Source organism: Pteronotus mesoamericanus, unplaced genomic scaffold, assembly GCF_021234165.1.
Source record: "Pteronotus mesoamericanus isolate MK-2021 breed Mesoamerican mustached bat unplaced genomic scaffold, CSHL_Meso_final contig_75, whole genome shotgun sequence".
Taxonomy (NCBI): Eukaryota; Metazoa; Chordata; class Mammalia; order Chiroptera; family Mormoopidae; genus Pteronotus; species Pteronotus mesoamericanus.
Genome location: NW_026555249.1, coordinates 5,723,885 through 5,751,738, shown reverse-complemented (window position 1 = coordinate 5,751,738; position 27,854 = coordinate 5,723,885). Strand labels below are relative to the sequence as shown.

General features: G+C 43.6%; 1 protein-coding gene across 2 annotated transcripts; it reads left to right on the top strand.

The window, feature by feature from the left end:
- On the top strand, positions 1-27,761 carry SLC45A2 (solute carrier family 45 member 2). Of its 2 annotated transcripts, none has more exons than XM_054584007.1 (7): positions 1-385; positions 2,147-2,323; positions 11,222-11,550; positions 18,939-19,082; positions 19,761-19,884; positions 24,907-25,121; positions 27,515-27,761. In XM_054584007.1, exons 1-7 carry the CDS (start codon positions 1-3, stop codon positions 27,734-27,736), a joined length of 1,596 nt encoding a protein of 531 aa, XP_054439982.1. In that variant the 3' UTR covers positions 27,737-27,761. The 2 variants fall into 2 exon arrangements, with proteins under 2 accessions (XP_054439982.1, XP_054439981.1); XM_054584006.1 differs by having other exon boundaries at positions 27,512-27,761.
- The last annotated feature ends 93 nt before the right edge of the window (positions 27,762-27,854 follow it).

The following is a 27,854-nucleotide window of genomic DNA, read 5'->3' as shown; positions in this document are numbered from 1 at the left end:
ATGGGTGGCAAGAGTGGGCAGCCTGGCATGGACACTGCTACATCCCTCGCTGAGGATCGCCTCTTTGGCTTTGTGGAGCTGCCCAGAAGACCCACAGGCCGGCTCATCATGCACAGCATGGCCATGTTCGGCCGGGAGTTCTGCTACGCGGTGGAGGCAGCCTACGTGACCCCTGTCCTGCTCAGCGTGGGCCTGCCCAAGAGCCTGTACAGCATGGTGTGGCTCCTTAGCCCCATCCTGGGTTTCCTGCTGCAGCCCGTGGTGGGGTCGGCCAGCGACTACTGCCGGGCTGGGTGGGGCCGGCGCAGGCCCTACATCCTCAGTCTGGGCATCATGATGCTCTTGGGCATGGCTCTGTACCTCAACGGGGACACCATGATATCAGGTCAGTGCACTGCGCAAAGTGGGCAGGCAGGGAAAAGAGTCCTGTTGTGGAACTCAATAGAAGTATTCGAATTTCTTTATATGACATTTAAAAAATTGTTAGAACCGTTTATCTCTCCTAGGTTACAATGAATTTCCAACGTGAATGACCCCAATTCTGTGGCTGGGGAGCCTTTACTTTTAGAGACATTGGGATGCATTTTTTTTTTGTGAGGATCTTAAAATAGGGTTCAATTTTTATCTATTTTATAAAATTAAGTAATTTTCACATATTTATTCATGGCAGTATTTTTTGAGCCCATTGTACCTTATTTAGTACTTTGTCAAATTACCCAGCTATAAATATTTACAATAAATTACTTGTGTGTCCAAATAAGGGTTAACTCTGTCCAGAGCTTTATGTAGAGCCTTTCAGGGGGTGCAGGGTACCTGTCCATCAGCCCAGGGGGTCATTCCAGCACCACACATTCTGGAGAAAAACAACCCTGATGGTGAGTGCTTTTTCCAGCCATCAGTCAACCTCTGATTGGTGGTAGTGGATAGAAAGTTGCACTGAAAAAAAGGATCTTTAACATACAAATAGCACACAGTTTCAGGCCTTTAACTCTCAGGCTAGCAGAATGTATGATAATGAGGCAGGACAATTAGTTATCATCTACATATATTTAAAAGAGGGCATACATTCATAAATGCAGGCTATTTCTGAAAGAATCGCAAAAAATCTGGTAAGAATGTCGCTCCAGTACTAAAGGACTGGAGGTGAGAAGGGGAGGATAGGTTATTTTTTCATTTATTTTCATATTATAATTTTTAAAAATGTGCATATATTACATATTGGTTTTTAAAAAATTAGCTGAAAGCAAGAAACATGGTTAAGATTGGGTGAATGAATTGTGAAATGAATATTATTTAGCTGTTAGTAATTGTGAAGCTTCTCTTCATCAATTGGAACGCAAAGATAGCAGGAGAGTTGGTTCTGAATGGGCACGTGCACATGATCCCATTAGTCAAGGCTCAAAGCGTGGTCCTCCGACTCAAAGCCTCACTGGGGCTCTTGAGATGCAAGTTTCCAGGCCCCACTTCAAACCTACTGAAGAATCATGGGAGAATCACGGGAGATGGAGCCTAACAACACGTTTCAACAAGTCACCCAAGTGTTGGCCAAGCAAGTTAAGGTTTGAAAAGCATGGCATTAAGGCACAGATGTGCACCTCTTTCTGGCCGTGTTGAAGGGCCCGAAAGGAAGTGTGAAGGATGATCATCCCTTGGGGCCGGGAGCTGAGGCATTTCCCCTGCTTTTCTCTATTGGAATGGTTTACCATAAGCATCCAGAATTTCTAAAACCGCTTTAAAGAGATATGATTCATATACTATGAAAGTCACCATTTAAAAGTGGACAATGTGGTACTTTTTAGTGTATTTGCAAGCTTGTGCCGCAGTCACCACGATCTAGTCCCACAACATTTTCGTTGTCCCAAAAGGAAGCCCAGTAATGGTGGTCATTAGCAGTCACTCCCCGCTCTCTCCTCCCTACCAGTATGAGGCAACCATTCTGTCAGCTTTCTGTCTTTTAGGTTTGCCGTTTCTGGACTTCTGTTTGCATTGTTTTTAAAACCTAAAAAATAATGAAGTTTTTATTTGGAAAAATGGAACAAAATGAAAGCAAAGGGAGATAATTTGATGACAGGAAGCTATGGTGGGAATAAAGATGCAGATCATTTCAAACCAAGATTCAGGTAACTGATTTTCACTTCTCATTTAGCCGTGGTTGCTGACCCAAGGAGGAAGCTGATTTGGGCCATAACCATCACCATGATAGGTGTGGTTCTCTTTGATTTTGCTGCCGACTTCATTGATGGGCCCATCAAAGCCTACTTATTTGACGTCTGCTCTCATCAGGACAAGGAGAGGGGCCTCCACTACCATGCCCTCTTCACAGGTAGGGAATATTCCAGAAAGTCTTTCTTTCAGCTCCCAGACAGGGGCATTTCCGCTGAATCCATCCAGCTTCTTTGCACGTTGAATTTTTCTGGAGTGAATGGGTCAGTTGATAGCCTGCTCCTGTCACGCGGGCTCTGTCTCCCAGTGTAGTTCTCTAAACAAAGTCAGCTTGTGACCACCAGGCTGCAGAGCTTGGCAAAGGAAGTTCACATAACGGCTCTCTGAAGAACCATTTGTGGAGACATGTACAACCAAAATGAAAAGAGGCATTGTGCACTTCACTTTTTGGTTTCTTTCTTTCTTTTTGAAAAATCTGTACTGTAGCATCAGCATTATTTTGGAGCCAGTTTCCTGGACCCCTCCTCCCGTTATTTTGATTCAATGGCTTGGAGGGGGCAGAAATTCGCATTTTTAATAAGTACCCCAGATGGTTCTGTGGCAGGTATCCCAAGAACCACATTTAAAAACAAAAATAGAAACAAACCAAGCAAATAACGCCCCCCACCTCCCCACCCCCACCAGAGATTTCTTAGTTATATAAACAGTTGGCATTTCCTCAACCTCCTGGTTTGAGAGAGGCCATGCCAGGAGGACGATGGGGCTGTTTCTGGGGCCCCTGTGGGTTGCTGTCATGCTGTTTATTTACAGCCCTGCTGCTGAAGTCCCCGTCCATTCACAGAGCGCCAGTGAGGATGGTTCTGAAACTGCAGAGGCTGCAGCACCACCCTGGCCCATGAGGGTTTTTATATCTAGTTGGGGGAGGCAGACTCCATTAGCCTACCTTATTGGATTGCATGCATAGCCCAGCCAGCCTGTGTATTTCTATTTTGCTACCTTCTGTCTGCTCTCATGGCCAGGTATATCCCATGAGAAGCAGGATCTTGAGTTTTGTGGTTTGAGTTATGTCTCCATAGCCAAGAGCCGTGCCTGCACATGGAAGCCATTGGGTTCCATTGTTTGAGCAAATATTTGAATGGCAAACACTGAGGGACAGAGTGTTCTCCTTTCTGACCCTATTGAACCTTAATTACTGCCTTAAAGGCCCTGCCTCCCAGTGTAGTGACATCATGGATTAGGACTTCACCATAGCCTCTCTCAGTGAAGACGGCAACAGCTTTCCCGGAACCCCCTAGACTTCTGCTGGTTCCTTATTGGTTGGAGTCAAGTGACACGAGCACCTAGGGGCCTGGGAGGTTTGATAAATGAGTTTTTTGGGGAGGGGCATGTCCTTAAATCCAATTGGGGTTTTGTTAGCCAGGTGGAATGGATAATTATTATCGAATAGGCTGAAGTCAGTAATGGTCACATAGAATACAAACACAACTGAGTATTAGCCTAGTGAAAACAATTAGACTATGACTATTATGAGAAAGTGACAGCCAGGGCTCCCAAAGCCCCATCGATTTATTAGTGAATAATTAAGTAGTATTTATATTTGAAAATTATACTCCTGCACATTTATTATAGTACCGTTCCCACTCTTCCTGCAATTATTATTCACTCTGTATTTATCTAACTCCTCTACAAGATTTGTAAACTCCCCTATGAGATTTCACCCACAAATTCCTCATGGCTCGTACCTCATTGCTTTGCTACTGGCTAGCACTTAGAAATGTTAGCTGTGCAAAAGTATATCCTGGTTTCAAAACCCTGCTTGTGTTTTATGCAAATTTATATCAAGTTAAACTACATGGCCACTTGCATCAGCCAGATGAATAGCTCTTTTAGTTACCTTGCATTGTCTTATGACTAACGCTGAACTCTGCCTGAACCTTAGCCAACATAGGGATTACAGAGGGACCCTGAGAGTGTGTGTGGATAGCTCAAAGCAAGTTTTTTTTCCCTACTAGAAAAAGATAACTTAAAACTTTTTCTTATTATAAAACAGTACAGTGAAGTCTCTCCTTGTTCAAGTCTTAAATTCACATGTCCCTGCCTAAGTGATAATCACAGAGAGTCTAGATTATCTGTAAACATCTCTCATATCACTCGTGAAATACAGTATGCTTTGTTTCGTGTATACAGACCTGCATAGTGATGGATACATATAAACAGATCTGTTAGTGTTTCCTCCTGGACATGGGCTTAATGAATGGAAGAGTGGCTAGGATCGCCCATGTTATTTAAATAGTTATTTTAGCCCTGGCCTGGAGGCTCAGCTGCTTGGAGTCTTGTCTCATACACCAAAAGGTTGGGGGTTCGATTCCAGGTCAGGGCACATACCTAGGTTTCAGTTTGGTTTCCAGTTGGGGTGCAACTGGCATGCAGGAGACAACTGATTGATGGTCTCTGACATTGACGTTTTTCTCTCTCTCCCTTCCTCTCTCTCAAAAAAAAAAAAAAACACCCAAAAACTCAATAAACATACCCTTGGGTGAAGATTAAGTAAATAAAATAGAATAAAATATTCTTTTGTCTTTCTTGTGCTCACTCCCTCTCTCCCTCTTTTGAAAGTGTAACTCGGTGAATTCTGTTGAGTGAAATGTGACTGTGTGACTTCACCATAATCACCTTGTTCTGAATGTCAGGTCACATTAAAAGATGGTACAAAGAAGAACAAGCATGCATTGTCAGTCTGCCGCATCTTTGCATGCATACCAGACCCCCTAAATTTCCATGAACTTGAGAGATGGCTGCAGCATCTTGCTCAAAACAAGTATTTTGTAATAAAGGCAAGTTCAGGGTTAGGGCCCATTTTGATTTTCACCAACACTAAGACGTCATTCGCCCAAGGAATCCAGTCATCTGAGTAAATCAAAATTCTTTTTATTTATTTCAAAGCTGTAGTCCAGGCCCGGCAATTTCAAATGCTTTGCAAACAAGTGTCAAAGGGTTCATTGCTAAAATATGTCCTAGCATACTTCTGACATTTTTATTTTTAAGAAAAGGCTCTGGCTCCCAGGGGGACATTTTCATCCTCCGCTTCTTCTGTCTCTTATATTGAAAGGTAACTTGACCTATTCCCTACCCCTGTCATATGCGGTAGCCATGGTGGTTTTGGGGATTCCACCCTTGTCCTCTCACCCTGGGCCTTCACCTCTGTGTGCACCTGACGCTGTGAAACCCACACTCACCAGGGGGAAATTCCTCCTTTTGTCAAAACGTTTCTCATCAAGGATATTTCTGCTAAATTGGGTCCAAGGCTTCGCCACAGTTGTCAGGGGGCTCCATCCGGTAGTGGGGGGCTGGGAGGAAGCATAATGGCAAAGGGCACCCAGGTTCAAATTCTGGCTCCTCCTCTTCACTGCTTGGGGTTGTGAGTCTTTATGCAATATCAGTTATTAATATTCTGGCAAATGAGTTCAGGCCTGGAGCAAGGAACTATTTAAAAGGAGTCGATACCAAATGTTGCTATATAGTTCATTCCCTCCAGCCCACAGGGCTTGTGAAAGTTTTATTTGTGATGATTCAGTGAGGAACTGGCCCCATAAACATCTTTGGAAGAAGAATGGATAATTTGTGAGGCTCAGCCTCTTTGAACTTTTCTCTTTTTCAGTACTTTAGAGTATGCATGATGTTGGCTCTGGCCTGTTTTTGATGACACAACCTGGCAGCTAGACCATTTGTGGGCCCTCCTTACTAAAGGCCATTATCTAACGTGGCAGCAGATGTCCTTTGGATGCTCCAGCTTATGGTTTGCAGTTTGGCCAATGGCCTGCTGATTAATCTCGGGAGCCCCTGTTGGCAGGAGCGATAAACAGTCTGGATGTAGATGTGGGAGTTGGTGTTAGCCTTTGTTGCAGCTAAAATGACTGGGTTTAGTTTAGAAGACTATCTTTGAAGATAAAATCCTTAGTTTAAGCAATGGAAGCAAAACGGAAAGCATTCAGTTAATTTCCACAGCCCCCTACTGGCTTTTGTCATTTCTGGAGGAGGGAATACCACTGAAATATTTGGATAAGTTCCCCAAAGACCTACTCTTCCTTCAGGGTATGTGCTGTTGTAACTGTTAGCTACATCGCACACTGATTTTGGGACAAACAGAAGAGTTTTGTCTCTTTAGTCTTCCGACCTCATTGCCGCCCACGCACGCCTGCTCCTAACAGAACAGGGGATTGGAAATTCTAAGTTATTTGTAGCATGTGTCAAATTTTACTTAACCGATTATCAAGTGAATTGAAAGGGAAGACATAGAAAGAACAGTTTCTTGCACTGTGTGTGTGTGTGTGTATGTGTGTGTGTGTATGATAAGCAAAGAAAAAAGCACTGGGGTTAGATTAGATCTGATTAACCTTCTGCAACGCAAGAAAGCAATAATTCCTCTACAATTATTTCAGGGTTATTTTTTCTACCAGGCTACAAAAACAGAATACAAATCATAGATCCCTATTAGTGTCTTCAAATTAGCCTTAATTTTACAAGACTGCACGCCATTGTGCTTTGTTATTTGTGGATCGTTGGTCTAATATCCTGACGACAAAGTCCCATCCCCCAAGAATGTCAGATGAGGGTAGAGCAGTTGACTGGAAACTCCTCTAGAACCTGGCTACTCGGTGATATTTGGACAGTGGCACTGATGTCACGGGGAGCTTGAAAGGAATGCAGACTCTCAGACCCCACCCTGAGTCTTCAGAATTAGAACCTATGCTATAGGTTGAATGTTTGTGTCCCCACCCCCCAAATCCACATGTTGAAAACCTAATGTCCAGTGTGATCGTATTAAGAGGTGAGGCCTTGAGAAGGTGGATTTTTGAATGGCATTAGTTGGGAGGACTCATGAATGGCATTTCTGACCTTATCAAAGAGGCACTACAAGAGAAAGCTCCTTGCCCCTTCCCCCAAGGGAGGTTACAGTGAAAAGACAGCTGTCCACAAGGAAGAAGGCTCTCCACAGACCCCAAATCTGCCAGTGCCACGATCTTGCACTTGCCAGCCTCTAGAACTGTGGGGAATAATTGTTTGTTGTTTATAAGCTACCAAATCCATGGTATTTTTGTTGCAGCAGCCCGAATGGACTGATACAACCTGCGCGCTAACGAGACATCCGTATGTATGATTCATGTGCACATTAAAGTTTAAGAAGCACTGTCCTGGGATGCTATTTTTAAAATCAGGCACTTAACTATTTTTATTCTTCCCAGGTTCAAGGTAGACATTTCTTCCACAATACTTGGCACACGCTGCACGAGGTCAATGGCAAGCACAGGTCTCGACCCTCGGAGCAACCCCCCCGATTCTAATCGCTGGGCCTAGAATGACTAAGGCCTGTCATCCATCTCTAGGCAAATTGTCACCCTCAATGCAGTGCATGCAATCCCTGACTTTCCGTGGCCTGACTCCCAAGTTTTTGACTTTAAGACGGTGTGAAAGCCCTACCATTCAGTAGAAGCTGTACTTCAGATTTTGATTTTGATCTTTTCCCAGGACAGTGACACGCAGTAGACACTCTGCTGCGAAGCTGTGCAGCAGCTGTGCACTGCACCTCCCAGTCAGCCACACAACCACAAGGGTGAACAGCCACTACTCCACAGTGTGCTCGCTGTGTTAGGTGATTTTGCCCAACTGGCGGCTAATGTAGGTGTTCTGAGCACATTTAATGTAGGCGAGGCTAAACGATGATCAGCGTCACATGAACTTAGTGTATTTTCAATTTATGATGGTGTATTGGGACATAACCCCATTATAAGTCAAGGAGCACCTTTAGTCATTCTCTTTTGCTTCTGGGTGAGGCTTTGGAGTTAGGGTTTCTGTAGAAAGTCAGCTGATCACTGGGTTTTGGTCTCGCTTCTGCCCCTGTATGTGCTAGTGTTTTACATGTGTTATCATGTTGACACTCACAAAACTCATGCATCACCACCCGCAGAGTAGAAGTGCCCATGATAACATGATCAGAAAGCACACAGGTGGGAACTGAAATCAGGCGTAATTCCAAACCCCCTTTTTTTTCATGCTGTCTCTTGTCACTTAACCACTGTAGCCGGTGGATTTCTGATCTAATTCAACTTTCTGAGCGCCAGACATCCTCCTGCCTCTAAAACCTTTGAATTCACTGCTGTTTTGCACTCTTATGAACTCCGTCATTAATTAAGAGGAATCCTATAATGATTACTAATCGTCAACATCATCTTGCTACCATTAACTAAGCATCAAAATAAATAAACTTTTCAGAACTCCTCTACACTCTTTAAGTAGCCATATCACAGTTCTAAGTTTATTTATTCCAGATTTTTTGAAAGTAGTTGTTTACTTATCTGCTTCTCCACTCGAAACTGCCTTCTGAGGAGGAGGGAATAAGGAACTGTGTCTTAGTTATGTTTCTATCCCCAGAAACTAGTAGGGTCCTTTACATATACTTAGTGTTCAATATATATTTACTGAAGGACACTCAACCAGTAGATTTCAAATTAGACTAGGAATCCTCCAATTATAGAACTCAATTGCTATAATGTAAATCCGTTGTTATATTTATATCCTTGTGTTTATATTCATAAACTAAAATCACCATTCCATTGAACAGTGGATGATTTATTTTACATATCAATTCTTTCAAATGGGTAAGTGTGTTCTTTTCTATATTTCCTCTGCTCAATGGAGCAATAGATTTCAAGGAAAAAGGCATAAATTAAAATGACAGGAGAATTAAGAGGCAGTATGACAACCATTGATCTGGTTGTAAATGAGAAATAGTTTGAAAAAAGGAATGCGTACTTTTTTCATAGGGTTAATGCAGGTCAAGAGTTCTGAACTGGGGGTTATTTTGGCCCCTAGGGGACATCAGGCAATACCTGGAGATATTTTTGATTGTCATATCCAGTGGGGAGGGTTGGAGAGGTTGTTACTGGCAACTAGTGGGGAGAAGCCAGAGATGCAGCTAAATATCCTACAATGCACAGCACAGTCCTGCAAGGCAGAATTATCCACCCCAAAATGTTAGTGGTGCCAAGACTAAGAAACCTTGATTTAGATAGATCGTTGAATAGAGCTCTGCACTTAATACTTTCTTGGTTGACTGCTTGGCTTATCATCACATGACTTCTAACTCCCTGGGCATACCCACGGTTGCATAAAGAGAGTTATTGTCTAATGGTGATCCAAAGGCACCACAAGCCCCAGAACTGCCCTCTGAATCAGCAACAGATTGTGGCTGCTGCAGGGGCCTCCCCTTCCTCTCCGATCCTAGGCATGTAACATCCATGCCAGGTCACCGTACATGTAATTTATCTGTTTATGTATATGCCCATCAGCCATAAGTGAACCATTTATTCCTGTTGGCTGAGAAAGTATGTTTAACTCATTGTGCACCACTGGCCACAATTTCCCATAATCCCACCTTAATATACACTCGGGCACTCAGGACAGGGTCATGATACTTCAGTTTTGTAATGAAGTGGTTAAACAGGTGGTCATCTGTAAACACCCTCTGTGGTAAATCGCAGCTCACCAGAATGTGAAGGGACCGCACTCGGTCGTTCTCCCACCATTCTGGACAAATTAGGATTCACGGAACTTGCCATTTCGATTTGTGTTCCTGGGGTCAGGGTTTATGTAAGTTTAGGTATTTAGGATTAGAGAGAGAGAATTTCTTGAATTCTCTTTTCCTTGATTGCCTGATTTGTGAGGATGTGTCTTTATTTGGGGAACAGAATGAAGGTTTCGTCCATGCAAGAAAAACAAAAACAAAAACAAAAACAAGCTGATTTGTCTAGGTAGATATTTTTGTTTGGTAAGACATGATGGGAGGTTGACATTTCAAGGTATCTGACAGAAGGAGAAGGTTTTGCACCCATCTTCTTACTTCCCTGGACTTCCTCCCAGCCTATGCTGTGTACCTCCTTCACCCCAGCATTCTCGGAAGTCACCGGTGTTTGCTATTAGGAAGAGCACCTGAGGGGCACTTGCTGCTTTGGAGCTGGGTGGTATAAAGTTTCATCCTTACCCAGAGGACTTGCATTGTAAAATAGGAACCTAAAAGAATGAGTCACTAATGACAGAATTTCAAATATGAGACCATGAGGACAGGATCAGTTTTGTTTGTTTTTTTTAAGATTTTTAAAATTTTCTTTTAGAGACAAGGGAAGAGAGGGAGAAAGAGGAGAGAAACATCCATGAGTGACAGATACATTGATCAGTTGCCTCTCACATCCCCCAACTGGGGACCTGACCCACAACCCAGGCATGTGCCCTGACTGGGAATCAAACCAGCAACCTTTTGGTTCAATCCGGTGTTCAGGCCAGTGTTCAATCACTGAGCCACACCAGCCAGAGTGAGGATTAGTTTTGAGTAGCCTTTCCTCATTGTATTTCAAACCACACTGTCTTCAATCATAAGCAGCTAAAACAAGGACCAGAAAAGCTTCAAGTTAGGGTCCCGTGAGATGACAAAAGGGTTTTTAAACATTCATGTTTAAATTTTAGTTCGTATTTGTTCTGTTGCTATCAATGGCTCCTGATAGGGGAAAGAAGACAGATGCCAAGGCTGTTTGATCTTTCCAAACTTGCATCCCCTTAGAAAGCTTATTAATAGATAAATGATAGTACAAATAATAATCTTTATTGCTGCCTGAAATTGGTTTTCTTTGGGGCTCCTTAAGGTCAGGTATTTTATTTTTTAAGCAGTGCAGAGAGTATAGTTTGGAAAGGCCACAAGAATTCTGATAGTGACAATATTTATTAAGCACTTGCTATGTCAGGCACCGTTTTCCAATTATGACTCTACCAGTAGGTTCCTCTTTTATTATGATCCCCATCTTATGAGTGAAGACGTCCATGGTCACAGCCAGTGCATGCCAGAGCCGAGCCTTGAACCCACCCGTCCTGGCTGCAAGCGTCTTAGTCCCTCACTGTGTTACCTCTGCTGCCCTCGGGGAGCTTTCTCCCTGGAGGGAAGGGCTGGGGCACAATGGAAAGGGACGATGGTTCGCTAAATATGCTAACACAGCTCTTCCTTGCTTTCCAGGCTTTGGAGGTGCCCTGGGCTACCTTTTGGGTGCCATCGACTGGGCCAGCCTGAAACTGGGAAGAGTGCTGGGCACAGAATTCCAGGTCATGTTCTTCTTCTCCGCCTTGGTCCTCATTTTGTGTTTCATTATTCATCTGTGCAGTATCCCTGAAGCCCCACTTAGAGATGTTGCAAAGGACAGCCTTCCGCCGCTGCAAGCCCCCCAGAACCCTCCATTGTCATCAGACAGAATGTATGAGTATGGGTCTATAGAGAAGGTTCAAAATGGCTATGTAAACCCAGAGCTGGCGATGCAGGGAGGAAAAACCAAAAATCCTGCTGAACAGGTAAAGATGCAAATTCTTTTTTCTTTACTTGGGAAAAAATATTCTTGTCCTTCTCATTTTTTTTATTATTCTTTGTCTTTGTTTTGTTGTTTATTTGATGTGAAGAGTTCTGTGAAGTATAACTGAATCCTCAAATCCCCAGCAGCTATTATCCTTAGAATTGAAACTTTGCAGCTCGGGGAAAGATGTGTGTTCTCCTGTCTCTTACTCTTTTCAGAACATCCAACCAGGAAAGATAAAGCCAGGCACAAAATGTTAGACCTTAAGAGAAACCTGGACTATCTTCAGACCACAAGAAATATCTTCAGTTCTTAGATTAGGATTATAAATTTGTTTCAGCAAAAGATGGTATTCCTGGGTTGATAACTGGGTTGGGCATGTTGAATTTGTATTTCATGAGTTGATTAGATATTCCTTTTAGTCCATTTCTAGAGAACTTCGCAGTGAATTTATTAGCTTAAAATTTTAAAGAAAATTCTATTAACTGTCCGAGAAGTGGAAGCAGGTTCAGATGAAGTGGTCAGAGAGAAGAGACTAGAACTCTGCTGACCAGTGGAGTAGCTACTGGTCTCATAGGGCTATTTACATTAAAATTCATTAAAATGAATAGAAGGAAAACTTCAGTTCCTTAGTTGCATTAGCCACATTTCAAATGCTTCGCAGCCCCATGGGGCCGGTAGCTACTGCCCTACTGCCCAGCACACTGCAGGTACAGAATGCTGTCGTCCTTCAAGTGGAGCTTGAATACCAACACCTCAGGGGTAGAGGGCAAAGGATTCCCTGCCTGACAAAGAGGCTGTGGAAGACCTGATTTTAAATCTGGGCTCCTCTAGCTGACTGACCTGTGTTCTTCATTCAGAAAATAACTATCAGGCACTTGCCGTAGGTAACCTAATGATTAAGAGCGTAGGTGTTCAAATCCTGCCTCTTCTACCTCTGTAACGTGTGACCTAGGGAATGTACAGTTCTGTAAAATGAGAAAGGAATTTTATCTATCTACAAGGGTTTTGTGCAGATTACATGATGTTGTTCATGCAAAGTTACTTAGAATGGTTCCTCCCACACAGTAAGGTGTGAGGTACAGGTGCTATTGTAAGCCTGGTTAGAATCCTAGTGCTCTGAGCCCAAATAGGGACCAGATTTAATCTGTGCTCTAACAGAATTTCCAAACAAGCTCAGTGAATCTCATCTCTTCTATGAGCTCAACTTCTCTTGTTAGGGTAAGAGCTTTGGAACCATCAAGCTAAGATTTCAATTTGGGCTCCTGATGAGTTAGCGTATAGCAAACCCCAGTTAGATTACACAAGGTGTAAGTTCATTTCTCACTCTTGTAAAGGTCCAGATGGATGGATTGGGGCTACCTTACTGACTCCACAAGGGACCTGGACCCTTCTGTTTTGTTGCTTGCATTTTGAACATGGAACTTCCATCCTGAGGTCCAAAGTGGCTTCTACACTTGCCATTATTATGTCTACATTTCTGCTGGCAGGAAGGAAGAAAAGGCAGGGCCTGAACCTTTCCTTTGAGGACACAACTCAAAACTTGCAAACATCACTTCTGCTTATCTACTGTGGACCAGGACTTAGTCACATGGCCACACAGAGCTGCAAGTGGAATGAAGACTATAGCCCTGACTTAGAATCCAAATACCTATCTGAAACTTCCATCACTCCTAAGAGAGGCAGGAGAGGTATTGGGGCCAACTGTTAGTCTCTGACAGCTCACTAGCTCCTAATCCTAGTTGCTTTATAACCTCAGTAAATTAACCTAGCTGAGCTTAGTGTTTTCATCTGTAAAGTGAAGATAACGTTATCTCCCTTACAGAGGACTTCTAAGGGTTAAATAAAATAAAACAGGTTGAAAACACCTAGCCCAGTGATTTACAAATAGTGTCATTTAAGTCTGTTTCCTTTTTTCTAAAGCATCACAAATTCAGAATTAAAATTAGGCAAGTTTGGTCCATTGGAGCAGAAGGATTTGGAGGAGGGCATATTTTTAATAACTAAGAATGAAAAAGTAAATTGACAAATATTTTCAAGTGAATGCAGTCTTGTTATCCTCATGCTTCCCCCTATCTTGTTCTCTTCGAAGATCCCTACTCTTCTCTGGAGACTCGGCATTGCATTTCCCAGTCCCTCCAGTCCAGGGTGACCTCTTTTGGTCCCATGTATGATGATGTTGAGCCTTCAGTTGCAGTTATTTAACATTCTGTCTTGTTGGCTAACTTGTCTGTGTCTTCCCCACCAGATGGCAGATGTGACCTCAGCCCATTTTACCATTCTTTATTCTTCTTTTAAATTTATTTTTTAATTACAGTTGATAGACAACAATATTATGTTAGTTTCAGGTGTACAACATACTGATCGGACATTTATATACCTTAGAAAGTGATCGCTGTGATTTCAAGTACAGCACAGAAAATATAGTCATTTCCTCACTCTTGACATTGACCTCGGTGCCTGGCAGTAGGAAGTTGGCATCAGATGTTCTGTTAGTTGTTTGTTGAATGAATGTAGCAGAAGTGGTCATCTGAAATATGGATCTTGCTGGAGTTTGGGTGAATAGTGAGAATTATCAGAATTGGTCAAATTATGTACACAGATTATTCATTTCTTCAGCAACTATTAACAAAAGTCTACCACAGCTGGCCATCAGGACAGACCCTGTCCCAGTCTCAGAGTTGTCATCGAGCAAAGTGCAACTATTCACATGTTGTCTTAATTTCTTAATAAATGTATAATTTTGAATCATTTTAAATATTTTAATTATTTATTTTTAGAGAGAGGGGAATGGAAGGAGAGAGAGAGGAAGAGAAACATTAATGTGTGGTTGCCTCTCACGCTCCCCCTGCTGGGGACCTGGCCTGCAACCCGGGCATGTGCCCTGGCTGGTAATCGAAATGTTGACCCTTTGGTTTGCAGGCCAGCACTCAGTCCACTGAGCCACACCAGCCAGGGCTCTAATTTTGAATCATTTTAAGTTCACAGAAAAAAGTTGCTAAGACAGTAGTCAGAGTTCCTGTATTTACCAGCTTCTCCCTAATGTTAACATCTTACATAACCATGATACATTTCTCAAAACTAAGAAGTTAACATTGGTACAGCTATTAAATAAACAGCACATATTTCTATTTCTCCAGTTTTTCCTTTAATGTCCTTTTTCTGTTCCAGGTTCTAATCTAGGATACCACACTGCATTTAGCTAAATGATTTGTAATGTTTGAAAATTGTGTTTTCTTTCAGTGATATTTCAAAGAGAGATATTTGCTACTTGCAGTCAGTAGAAAACCTCATTTTCATTATTCAGTTATGTATATGAATAAAGGTTGTAAGTCTTACCAGCTAGTTATAAAAGTCTGTAAATAGTTTTCTCAAGTTAAGTGCTTTGTTCTATTAGTTAGCTTTATATTTTCCAAAAATTAATACAAAAGTAAACCTCTGAATTGCTTGGGTTTGAATTAGCAGACTTATCACTTAGGTAAAGTCTTACGAAATGACCTTATACAACTGTGCTGGAGTTAGGTTTCTGCAGTGTATCGACCTACCTTCTACCATACCACCATGGTGACAAAATGTAATGGGAGGGGATAATCTGCTCATCCCATTCCACCAAGAGCTCCTATTTTAGTATGAGTTTTCCATAATTGGAAGAATATATGGAAGAAATAGAAGGTTTTTGGGGGACAAAGCCTCCACTTTGTCTTGATCACACAGAAAATAGAGAAAATATGAGCGTCTAGGTCTCTTGAGACCTGGTAGACCACCCTCCCCTCCCCCAGGCTGCCTCAGGGGGCACGCACACTCCCTGCCCATTCTTGGCTAACAGACAAGGACTCTGAGGTCACTAGTTAGCCTGAGCCCCCTTTTCGTGTCCTTCTGTAAGGCAGCACGGGATCCTGGAATATCCATGTGATGAAACCCATGCAATCATCAAAAGGTGTGTTTTTGAACATTTATTTAAAACATAATCTGTCAGTTAACACACACACACATACACAATGATCTCCATTTTGAGAAAAGCTATACACATACAGAGAAAAAAATAGGATTCGTACCCACAATGTTAATTAAAGTTATTGTCTCTGGGTGGTGGGCTCACAGGTGGTTTTAATTTTCTTTTCTAAACCCTTCAGTAGATTCAACATTTCTACTGGACAGATATTACTTTGAAAGTAAATAAAGAATAATGTCACAGTTGAAGGAACAAAAACAAGGGCAGGTTTTACAAAGATAAGTAGACATTACCCCAGTAGGTTATCACGTCCGCTTTGCCCCATCGACTGGCTGCGACTCAGCAGAAGCTGTTGTGAGGATCACATGAAACCAGTGAGTGCGAGCTGTCTGAAAGGCATAAAATCCTACACACTAGAAAGAAAATAAATGCATCAAATGCAATGAACTTTCTAGTCCAGGCCTCATACACAACATCGTAGGCTCTGATTGGTTTCATTATTTGCTTTAAAGAAAAAAAACAAAACAAAATAGAGTAACATATCTTACGCATAAAGCCAAGCATCCGACTCTTCTATTCCAACTGTGCATCTTGGGAGCCTCTAGCTGAGCAATGGGTGTCTACACAATGTTGAGCCCTGGCCCTTGCCATCATTGTCTGTCCAAGCTGTTACTTCCCAAAGTGAGGCTGGCTTTGCGATTTTAAAGGTGGGATTTTTTAAAAATGATGAATGGCCTGAATTATTTCAGAGTTCAAACCATAACATTCATCTGCACTGCCTCCGTGCCATCATTGCTCCCTTCAGCGTCTCAGTCGTCCCCTTTTGAGTGTGCCCCTGGGAAGTTCTCTTTCCCCGCTGCTGGCTCTGTGCCTTTCCACTTATAAATCCATCGTCCCCGCATCTCCAGTGGACAAAGGCACACAGTACATGCAGTCCATCTGCTCCCAGGGCGCGGGACCACTGACAGGGCTTTACCAAGGGAGCCAATGAGTCAGAGAATGAGATGCCAGCAGAATTTTCATTCTGAGTTAAAATACTTAAAGGAGATTCGAGTATTGAAATTCCCATCTTTTGCAGAAATGCAAGGCACAGTTTGAAAACTCATTTATTTTTGGATGAAAGGAAAAATTAGGTTAACAACAAAAACAGGCTGAAAATTATGTGTAAGGCAGAAGCACATCGTATTTTACCGGGTATATGGTGCACTTTTTGCCCAAATTTTTGAGGGAAAAAGAAGGATATACATTATACATGGCTGGTACTAATTCCATATCTATATAAATGTTTTTAATTCTTTTATTTATGCTTATGGGTTAAAAGTGTAACTCTAAAAGGCAGTAACGATTATCTGTATGCAAAATAATACCCTAGAATATGATTATCAGTTTTGTTTCTAAATATAAATAAATAAAACATTGAATTAAAAAATTAAAACAAAAGATTTTTTTCCCGAAAGTTTGGGCCAAAAATGTGTGAGTGCACAGTATAATACAGGAACACACTACATGCGGCAAAATAAATTAATATTTGGAATGAGGCTGAATACTTGCTGGCGAGATTCACTTTATAAAATTTTGCATTTTGGAAAGAAGGGACAGAAATGGAAGGTTAATCACTTCATCTAAGACATGACATTCAGGCTGTTGTTCTTCCATCTCTACCTTTAGCTGCTTCTTCCTGTAGTCAAGAAAAAGGTTGTCACTTGGCATTGAGTTTATGTTGTGCTCACCACTTATTTTGACTGGTACCATATTGCATATTCAGAAAGCAGTTATTTTTCCTAACTCTAAAGGAATACTGTTAAATATAAGGATATCAGTTTAGTCATGTCAGTAGATTAAATACTATAAAAATGATGAATTTTAAAAAGTCAGTTTATACAACAAAAATACCATGGATAAATACAATTTTATGCAACAAGGAACTAAAAAGCACTATCATATTAGGTTAAGAGCTATAAACACAATTTTCTGTTAAAGTTAAAACAGAAAATCTCAGGAGACTATCTTGTAAATAAACTAGCCAAGATTCAATGTCATTATGTCAAGATTCACAATAAATAAAAATCTGACAAGAAAGACCCATAACCCCAGCATAGTTGGTATTTATAGCCTTGGTGTTTCCAGGGCAGCTGACTGCTTAGTATTCCTGAGGTTCCTTTCTTCTCTTATATGACAAGATACTAAAGGCTGTTTTATTCTTTGTTTTTTAAAACAGCTGTGTCAATAGTTCATTTTTTTTTAATTCTCTCTCAAGGCTCCTGATCCCCCAAAATTGGAGCTTCTAGTTTTCACATAATTTTAGTCTAAATTAAAGAATTTTCGGCATATGTATTCATTGCGTGTGTGTGTGTGTGTGGATATTTGTTCTACAGAGCTCTCACTTATGCTTCAGCATAGGGTTTATTTCCGTGCTCTGGCTGACAGCGGGACCCACAGAAAGAGACTAGGACGAGGTGCCTGGCCAAGAGCAGGGAGCCAGTTGGCTCTCTGTATTGGTTTTCTATCACTACATAACAAATTACCACAAATTTATCTGCTTAAAACTGCATCAATTCACTATCTCACAGTTCTGTAGGTCAGCAGTCTGGGTGGGCTTCCCTGTGCTCTCTGCTCAGGGCCTCACAAGGCTGGAGTTAGGGTGTCAGTGGAGCTATATTCCCATCCTAGAGGCTCAGCTAGGGGAGAACAGGCTTCTGAGCTCATGCGGGTAAAATCCAGTGCCTTGTGGTTGCAGGACTGAGGTCCCTGTTTTCTTGCTGACCAGCTAGGAATCATTCTCGTTCTCCAGAGGCCACTCTCAGATTCTTCCCATGTGGCTTCGTTCACCTTCAAAGCTAGCCATTTTCATGCTTTGAAATGCTCTGACTTCCTCTTCCACTCCCAGCTGGAAAACGTTCTCTGCTTTTTAAAGGGCTCATGTGATTTGGTGAGGGCCACCCAGAAAATCTCCCTTTTGATGAACTCAAAGTCAACAGATTAGTAACCTTAATTATATCTGCAAAATCCCTTTGGCAGGTAACAATACATGAGAATGAGGCAACACCAAGAGACGGAAATCATGGGCTTCTTAGAATTCCATCTACCACATTTTCAGAGCCAAGAAATCTAAGAATTGTAACGATGTGTAAGCCTTGTCCTCCTGCAGTGTTTCTGTCGTCAAGGAGAATGCTAGATGTTGTTGCATCTTAGCCCAAAGCAAGCTCCACTTCCAGTCCCTTTCCCCTCAGGTCCCCAAAGCCCCATTAAGTATCTGCACGTGCTTAACGTCTCCTGGAGACCACGCTGTGGAAACTTCAGTGCCACGCACAGAAGCACAGAACGAGTGCGTCTGTGTGATGGTCGACTGGCAGATATGTCTCATGGCTGTGTGCTCTGGCGCCCACAGCTGGCTGTGTGTGTGCACTGAAGGTCATGCCTGTTTCATTTCATTCCAGACTCAGAGAACAATGACCATGAAGTCACTGCTGAGGGCACTGGTGAGTATGCCTCCCCACTACCGCTGCCTTTGCATCAGCCACCTCATTGGATGGACCGCCTTCCTATCCAACATGCTGTTTTTCACAGATTTCATGGGCCAGGTAATAAACATGTCTGTACACATACTCATTGACTTGCACATCAATCTTTCCATCGGTGCCTGTGGAGCTTCTTCTGGGCTAACCTCTAGAGAGTAGGAAAGGGTACTTTTAAAGAGCTGCCTTACAGGCTGGTCCTAGAGGCAAGTTACTACACCCTAGACAACTAGAGGATACTGTGGGACCAGTACTTGATCAAATACAACAAATAGGGGAAAATCAGTGCGCGCTGTAGCAGTCATGGCGGGCTTAGTAAAGAAGGCACAGTCTGATCTAGGCTTTGAAGGGTGAGTAGGAGTTGGAGGAAGAGAGGAGAGGAAAAATAAATTCCAAGCAGGAATAGGAGTGGCACTTGTAGAGATGAGTCAGAAGCCTATTGGCTGTACCAGAAATGGGTGGAAAGGTGGCCTAAGTTGGGCAGGGCCAGCTGTTAGGTATAAGGAAGAGTATTAATGATCCAGAGAGATGTTGCAGGAGCATTGGGACTTCCGAAAGGCCCCTGAGTAGAGGGGTGAAAGGATGAAACAGGTGACGTGGTCATGGGAGCATGAGCTCTGTGTCCTAGGAAGGGGCCCTTGGGCAGGGTCAGGTTGCTCCCCAGGGATGGAGAAACAGAGTGTGTGAGAAGGAGTCCCTACAACTCTGCATTTGTAGCTCAACAGCCCCAATTCTCTCTTTCAGATTGTGTACCATGGGAATCCCTACAGTGCGCACAACTCCACAGAGTTTCTCATCTACGAAAGGGGGGTCGAGGTTGGGTGTTGGGGCTTGTGCATCAATGCTGTGTTCTCCTCACTCTATTCTTGTAAGTTTCTTTCTCTTAAAGCTGTCTTCTAAAGGGCTATGGTCTAGCAGAATGTTGGATTTTATATTTCTATATATCATTTTTGTTCTTTAAAACACCAGATTCTTGTTAAATATACAGAGATCAGGGGAAACTATTCTTTTCAAAAGGACCAGAGGAAGTCTAGTGAATTCTAGGTGTCATTTTCCTCAGTGATTACTTTGTCCTCATAATCAGTGTGTTCCTGGTCAAGGTTCTCTGGGAAATAAAAGGAAATCTCGTAAACAAGGTGTTAAAGTGTTGGACAGATGAGGAATAGAGTCCCAGCAGAGTATTAATTAACAACAGGCCTGTGTTCTGCTGGGGTGATATCACCAGTGGCATTTCATAGATACGCTTACCGGATTTGTAGATGATGAAAAGGGATGGATGGGTAACATGCCAAGTAATGAAATGAACATGTAGAATGACTTTAGCCCAGATGGACAGGGTGGTGTATTACAGGAGCCCTGTTCCAAGTTGAGGACTATGGCTTACCTTCTCATGTCCCAGCTTTCCATGGGGTCTGGAGACTGCTGACCACCCACATAGCAAAATTTCAGCTGTGAGGACACTGTAAATAAAGGGACTTGTGTGATTGGTTTGAAGTAAGTACAAACAGATGTACTCCAACTCTAGGGCATCACACAGACTCATTTTGTGCTTGCTAATGTGTATGGAAATCTCCAAACTCTGTATGCATTGAACTAAGTGAAAACTCTTGCCTATGAAAATATTTGTGGTCTGTCCAGAAAGTATCCAGCCATGCACTATGAAAAACAGAGGCATTGAAGAAGATACAAGATACAAGAAACATTGTATATAGGACAATGATGCCTCAGTCCCCTTCAAATTAGGCACCTTGGGACCTCACACAGTTCTCCCAGTATCTCTTTCACTCTTCAAAATCCTTTGTTGGAATCGCCATCAGCAGCCCCATGGTGTTTTCCTGAATCTCATCCATGGTCTGAAATCTCTTCCCTTTCAAAAGTGATTTTAGTTTTGGGAAAAGCCAGAAGTTGCAGAGTGCCAAATCTGGGCTGTAGGGAGCTGAGTCATCTGGATAATTTGATGTTTCTCCAAAAAACTCTGCACAAGATGTGATGCGTGAGCAGGGATGTTGTGATGAAGATGCCAATCACTACTTGCCCATAGCTGTGGCCTTCTGAATCATTCAAATAGTTACGAAAGAGGAATGTTCAAGCTTAACACAAAATTTGATGCAGATCCATTGCTCAACTTACTCAGTCTTTTTGAACGTGACAGCCACGCAATACACACGCTGACTGGACGGTGTCTACTGTCCCCACTGACTAGCACAATGAAGTCATCATTGTTCACGCATGTGCATTCCCGTCCGCTCTCCTTGGCTGCCAGGTTACATCATTATTGTACAAACTGTTTTCTTTATATTAACAGTGGCTAGACTTTTTCCAGACAGACCTCGTATGCAGCCCTGGCCAGGTAGCTCAGTTGGTTGGTGTGTCATCCCGATGTGCCAAAGCTCTGGGTTAGATCCTCAGTCAGGGCACATACAGGAGTCAACTGATGACTGCGTAACTAAGTGGAACAACAAATGGATGTTTCTCCCTCCTTTCCCTTCTCTCTCTAAAATCAATAAGTTAAAAAATGCAGATCCCCTGTTTGGAGTAGAAATATGGGAGCTCCTTTAGCATTGTGGGGAGAATAGTTTATCCCCTCTGCAAATAACTCCAGGCTTTAGACAGGCCCTGGGGACAGCAGGGGCATGGCCCAGGTGGGGGAAGGTTGGCAGTAGGTGGCAATCCCTATTACCATTCTCAAGGGCATCATTCTGTCATTGACGTGTGCTTGTTGGGGGTGAGGGTGAACTTATGCAGAGACCTCTAGTCTGGCACTTAGCCCTTTACCTGGCCTTGGTCCAGCAGGAAACCTGCTTTGAGATCAAGAACCTCTCTTCAAAAGGTAGCACAATTGGGAAAGAAGACCTGACATAAACATAGAAGGAATTCATGAGCGCAGTAATCATAAAACCATGGAGTTCATTATTTTTAAATGTTTTATAACCAAAAAATGGTGCTTAAAGCTTACAGTTCCTTAGCACACTCTTTTTTCCCTTCAGAGTATGTGAACTAAGAAAATTCCAAGAGTAAAATTGTTAAGTACTTAAACTAGAACCGTTAGACTACAGGGTCTAAAATGTGCTTTCAAGAGGTAGGAGAGGAGAGGCTATTCAATACTACCCTCATTCTTGTAAGAGGAACACATTCCCCCCCCAAGGAATTGCCATTTTAATTTTGTGTCCATTTTAACTTTTTTCCCTCAAAGAATTCCTACTAGGCACCATTAGTCTAGTTGGAGTCCCTGTATGAATTTCATGGCATCTGAAAATTTAAAAGCATATCCTTTTCAGGCCCTTTCTACTTAAAAGCCCTGTATACAAAATAAACTATTACTTAAGTAGTTTATCAAAGTTATAGTAAATATATTTAATAACATGTGTCAATCCCTGGAATACCAGCGAGCCCTGTGCGGGGGTCTTCAGGGGCCCCCCGCGCCCATGGGATGGAGTCAGAGTCCTGAGCCTGGCCGTCCCGGAGGCGGGCCTGGTTCCCACCGCGACCTCTGCCACTCCCACTCAGGGTCACTGCCCCCTAAGTCACCGCAACGATTCTCTCATCTCTGTGTATTTCCTACTGCTTTTTGTTTCTTTTTCTAACTGAACTGCTCTTTCTGCCTCCCCACTTAGACCATTCCTAATGACGCTTTTAGACCCAGCTCAAATATGACCTCGTTTGTGAAATCTTTCATGTCTTTCTCCCTGCACTCGTACCCATCCTAGGCAGAATCAATCCTTTCCTTCAACTCCAGAGCACAGGAAAAACGCTCTGTTTGTGGCTCATCACAGAACATCGGATGCAAATGCAGAATTTCTTCCAGGACAGACTTTGGCAGGGCCATCTGGCTGCTGGGTTGGGGACAGGGGTATGGTGATAAGGGCCTTATTTTCAAGCTCCTTTGCATAGCAAGCATTCTCAGATCAATGAGAATAGCAGCCCTGAATACCAAAATATAACCAGTTGTTCAGGTCGTACACTACTATTCATAGCTGCTGCTTAAACGCATTATGTGCCTCCAGTCCTCACTGGAGTCACAGGGAGGATATGACCATTACTGGGTGTCAGACACACGGCAGAGGGCAAGTCAGCGCAGCCTTTACCTTCATTGACTCCTCTTCATGAATCAAGAATTTTGTGCCAGACTTACAGCTTTTGTCCTAAAGTTCCTCCTCTTTCCAAATATCTCTTTACCCTTCTTTGCCTTCTCCTTGGCTGGGCTGTATCTGTGGATAAAGAGTATTTCCCTAATGAATATTAATGGTGTCTTTCAGGTACTGGGACACCTCAGATTACATTTTCTGCATAAATGTAATGATGAAGCGAACAGCACCAGACCTAGCTTGATACAGCTGTCCTTCTCAGCCTGGACTACAGCCCTCCAGGCATAGTATGGATTTAACAGAGGAAGCAGTGCCACACATTCTGTCTCCCCTGGATGACCTGCAACTGGGTTTAGTTTCATAATTGATTCCAATGTCGTACAGATTAGGTTTCTTGTCTATGCAAGGTGAAGTCCAATAATTATTTGCATGGATAAGGACAATCTCACTCTCGAATAGGCACATTTCAAGTAGCTATAATTTATTCCCTGGTTCATGTGATCCATACAGTAGGGCAGGGGAAAGATAAAGAATATATATATTAAAAATGACTGATTGAAAAAGGAAGATAGAAGTCCTTTTAGGGATTTTCCCCTTCTATTGTGGAAAACAATGTAAAACATTTTAAAGCAGAATTTTCAATTTTTAAAAATGAACTCTGCCCTGGCTAGTGTGCCTCAGTGGATTGAGTGTCAGCCTGTGAACCAAAGGATCGCAGGTTCAATTCCCAGTCAGGGCTCATGCCTGGGTTGCAAGCCAGGTCCCCAGGAGGGGGTGCACAAGAAGCAACCAGACATCGATGTTTCTCTCCATCTCTTTCTCCCTCGCTTCCCCTCTCTCTAAAAATAAAAAATAAAAAATCTTTAAAAATGGACCCTACCACAATACATTTATGAGCAAGCCAAGTTAACCTGCCAGAAGGGAACCCAAATCAAAAGTCAACCATCTTCAGCCCAGCCTGCGTCTGTTGAAAAAACCACAGTCACCATCAATTAGGTGTTTTCTATGTGCTTGGAATTGGGCTGGGTGACGTCACAGACATTTTAGCTCATTTGATGCTGGTAACGGCCCCAAAGAAGGGCTTTATGAGGCCCATCTTTCAGATGAGGAAGCTGAGGTTCTGAGAAGTTAGGGAAGCTGCCCACAGAGAGCGAGGGAGCTGGTGACGGGGAGGAGCTGGGGGCACTGGGAGCCCCTCATCAGCCTGGGAGGGGTCGGCAAGTCAGGGGAGCTGTCTGCAGGTAAGGCACTTCTTTTACCTCCCTCTCAGGTGTGCGGATGACACTCAGCAGGGTGCGAAGGGACGGAATAACTTGGATCATTCTGTAAAATCTGCTTGTATTAATTTCCTCCAACCTGACTTTGGGCCATGGGGCCAAGAGAGGCCTGGGCTGCTATTAGGGACTGTTAGGCTAGACCCCTGAGAACCAGAATGACCCCCACTTTTCTCCCATGTCCTGCAGCCCCAGGGGCCAGAGTCACGGCCGGCTTTGCGCCACCTCTTCTGCGCCCCGTTGCTGCCAGCTGTCTGCTTTATACACAGTGCCCGATCCTTCCCTGTGGGAAAGAAAGTCAACCTGCCAAGCAATTTCTCGCTTTTCTTTATTCAAGGGATTTAAAACTGATTTCAAAAGCCAGCTGTTTTCCAGCACAGATGAGGAAGTTCTTTTGTTCCTTTCTCAGTATCAAAAAAGTCTCCTTTTTTTTTTAAAAAAAAAGTGACCCTTCAAAAGAAGGGGTTGTGTGAAATTGTTAGTGTTGGGAGGCACTGCCAGCTGTAATTTCTCCCTCTCTTCTTCCCCCAGACTTCCAGAAAGCTTTGGTGTCCTACATTGGACTGAAGGGTCTGTACTTCATGGGGTATTTGCTGTTCGGCCTGGGGACGGGACTCATCGGGCTCTTCCCGAATGTCCACTCCACCCTGGTGCTGTGTGCGTCATTCGGCGTGATGTCCAGCACCCTGTACACTGTGCCCTTTAACCTCATGGCCGAGTACCACCGCGAGGAGCAGGAGGAGCAGGTGCGTGACAGACATCTGCACTGGGTGACTCTGGACTCTCGTGAGGGCTGAGGGATTTCACAGGAAAGGTCAGGGCAGGGCTGGGAAATAAGGGTTCTTGAAAGAGCAGCACTGAAATGCTCAGCCAGGAGTGATGATGATTTGACCAAGCCATGGCCACCTGTCCAGCCCGCCCCCGCCCCCCACCTTTCTTACTCTGAAGCCCTGTGCCCCTGGGAGCCAGCAGGAGGGCGGGGACCGTTACTCCCATCTGTGGGACTAGAAAAAGGGGGCTTTTGGTCATGCTGAGAAATCAGCCCACAGGCACACTGAGACACAGCAAGGGGAACCTGGGGCTTCTGACAAGTGCTCACATATCCAGGGTTCCTGTGCCCTTTCGGGGTTCCCGGCCACTGCAGAAGTCCGTGGTGGGACTTCTGGGGCTTATTGGTGGAGGATAGGACACTTCCAAGCTACATTTTCCTCGGAAGTCCAGCTGCTAGTAAGGCAGGCCCTGTGTGCATGGAGGGAAGCTGGTCGCAGGTGGTTGCCCCCACCAGCTGCCTCCGGGGGGGCCCACCCCGTCTTGGCCTGGAGGTCAGGCCAGAGGGCAAGGCCCTGAACCACCCTAAAAGAACACTAGGTCAGGGATTTCTGTTCTATGATGATCGCATCCTCTTATCAAAACATGCAACTTTTCCCTCTCAAAAGTAGGTTTACAGTTTCTTAGCTGGACTGGTGATGTAAAAACTAGAGAGAGAACTCGGACTTTAATCCACCTCAGCCTGAAACTGCACAAACACTGAACACACGTCCGGGTGACCGCGGGGCTGGTCGCCTTTTCCATGGTCTGACCTGGCCAACACCGCAGCGGGGCAGAGGTGCCCCCGGAGCAAGAACCTTTCAAACCAGAGTGGTGGCTGTCCCCATGTCCTGGCCAACATTGTCCCCAGCGTTTCAGTGCTTGCAGGGGTTTCACTGTTAAAGGGACAGCTGTCATAAAGAGCTGCCCCTTCCAGGAGCGTTAGATGGTACCAGGGCAGGAACACATAAGCTTTGTACTCGGAGAAACCTCGATCAAATCCTGCGCCTCCCCCACCCCCACCTGGTGCTGTGTGACACTGGATGTTATTCGTTGATTTATTAAACATTACTTAAAGTCAGCTCACAGAGGTAATATAGTCACAGGGTTCAACAATCGCAGTGATATACAGACGGGGCACTGAGAAGTGACTCCCGCCCTCCCCTTCCTCCACTCTTGTCCTACTTCCTACGTGTAACCACTCTTAGGTTTTTGTCTATATTTCGAGTATTTTTAAGTGAAAATTAAGCAATATGAATTGGCTTTCTTAAGTTTTCCTTTATAGTCTAAGGATAATAGGCATTTGGGGGGGCACAATTTTTTTTCTTACTTAACAGTATAGGAATTATTATTCCAACTCTCAGAGCCTCAGGTTTCTAACCAATCAAGTGGGAATAATAGACCCACTGTAAGAGTTGTTAGAAAATTAAATTAAACAAGATAGTGTAGGTTCTCTGCCTAGCATACTGCCTAACTAGCACCTGCAAAGACTCAAACAATAGCAGTTAGTATTATTACTATCATGGGGATAATGAGAATCCGTGTCTCTAGGGAGGAGGTAAGTATGAAATGAAGTAACATGCGAAAGAACCGAACACAGCGCCTAGCACATAAAAGACACCCAATAAATGGCAACCATTAGCAAACAGTTCAGACCAAGTATCAAATATTAATATACTACCCAAATACCAACCATATTTGGAAAGGTTGAATCCCTTTTTTGTGTTGCTTCTCTATGTATATCTGTGATTCACCATCCTTTTAAAAAGGTTTGAATTTTTAACAGTAAGGAAGGAACGGAATGGGATATTTATTGAGCTGTTACTACACTGTACCTATTGACTTCTAAGGAAGAGAGAATTTTACATATATTAACCATTTAACTCTGAGAGGTGTTAATGGTGGAATTTCTAGCAGGTAGGGAAGGCAGCCCCAGGTAAGAGGGCTGGGGAGTCTCAGTGACCTTCCATCAGGGGTTGACAAACTCTGTCTCCTTGGCCAATGTGGCCAGCCACCTGCTTTTGTACAGCCGGTGAGCAAAGAATTCTTTCAAAAATGTTAAAAGGCTTTTTAAAAAATCAATAGGAAGATAATACTCTGTGACTAATGAAAATAGCATGAAATTCAAATACCAATGCCCATAAAGTTCCTTTGGAACGCCAACGTGTGATGTATTGCAGCTGTTTTTGCACTACGGCAGCAGAGGGTTGAGTAGTAGCAACCAAGCCGGAGGTGTTTGCTCTCTGGGTCTTCACAGAAAGGTCGCCAAGGTCTGCCCCAAAGGACAGTTTTGTGTGGATCACGTGCTGTTCCTGTGTTTCCCTTGCAGAAGAAGCAGGCCCAGGCAGGCGGCCCGGACAGCAGCGGACGAGGGCAGGGCCTGGACTGCGCCACCCTCACCTGCATGGTACAGCTGGCTCAGATCCTGGTCGGAGGAGGCCTGGGCTTCCTGGTCAACATGGCCGGCAGCGTTGCCGTCGTGGTGCTCACGGCCTCTTTGGCAGCACTGATTGGCTGTTGCTTTGTGGCTGTCTTTGTGAGATATGTGGACTAGGTCAATAAAGAGACATTGTCCCTAACCTCAGACACCGCGGAGCGCGGGGCAGCCAATCCGTCTTTTCTTCAGGTCTGCCGTTCGGGGGTCTGCCAGTTGCTACCCGGTATTATGACTT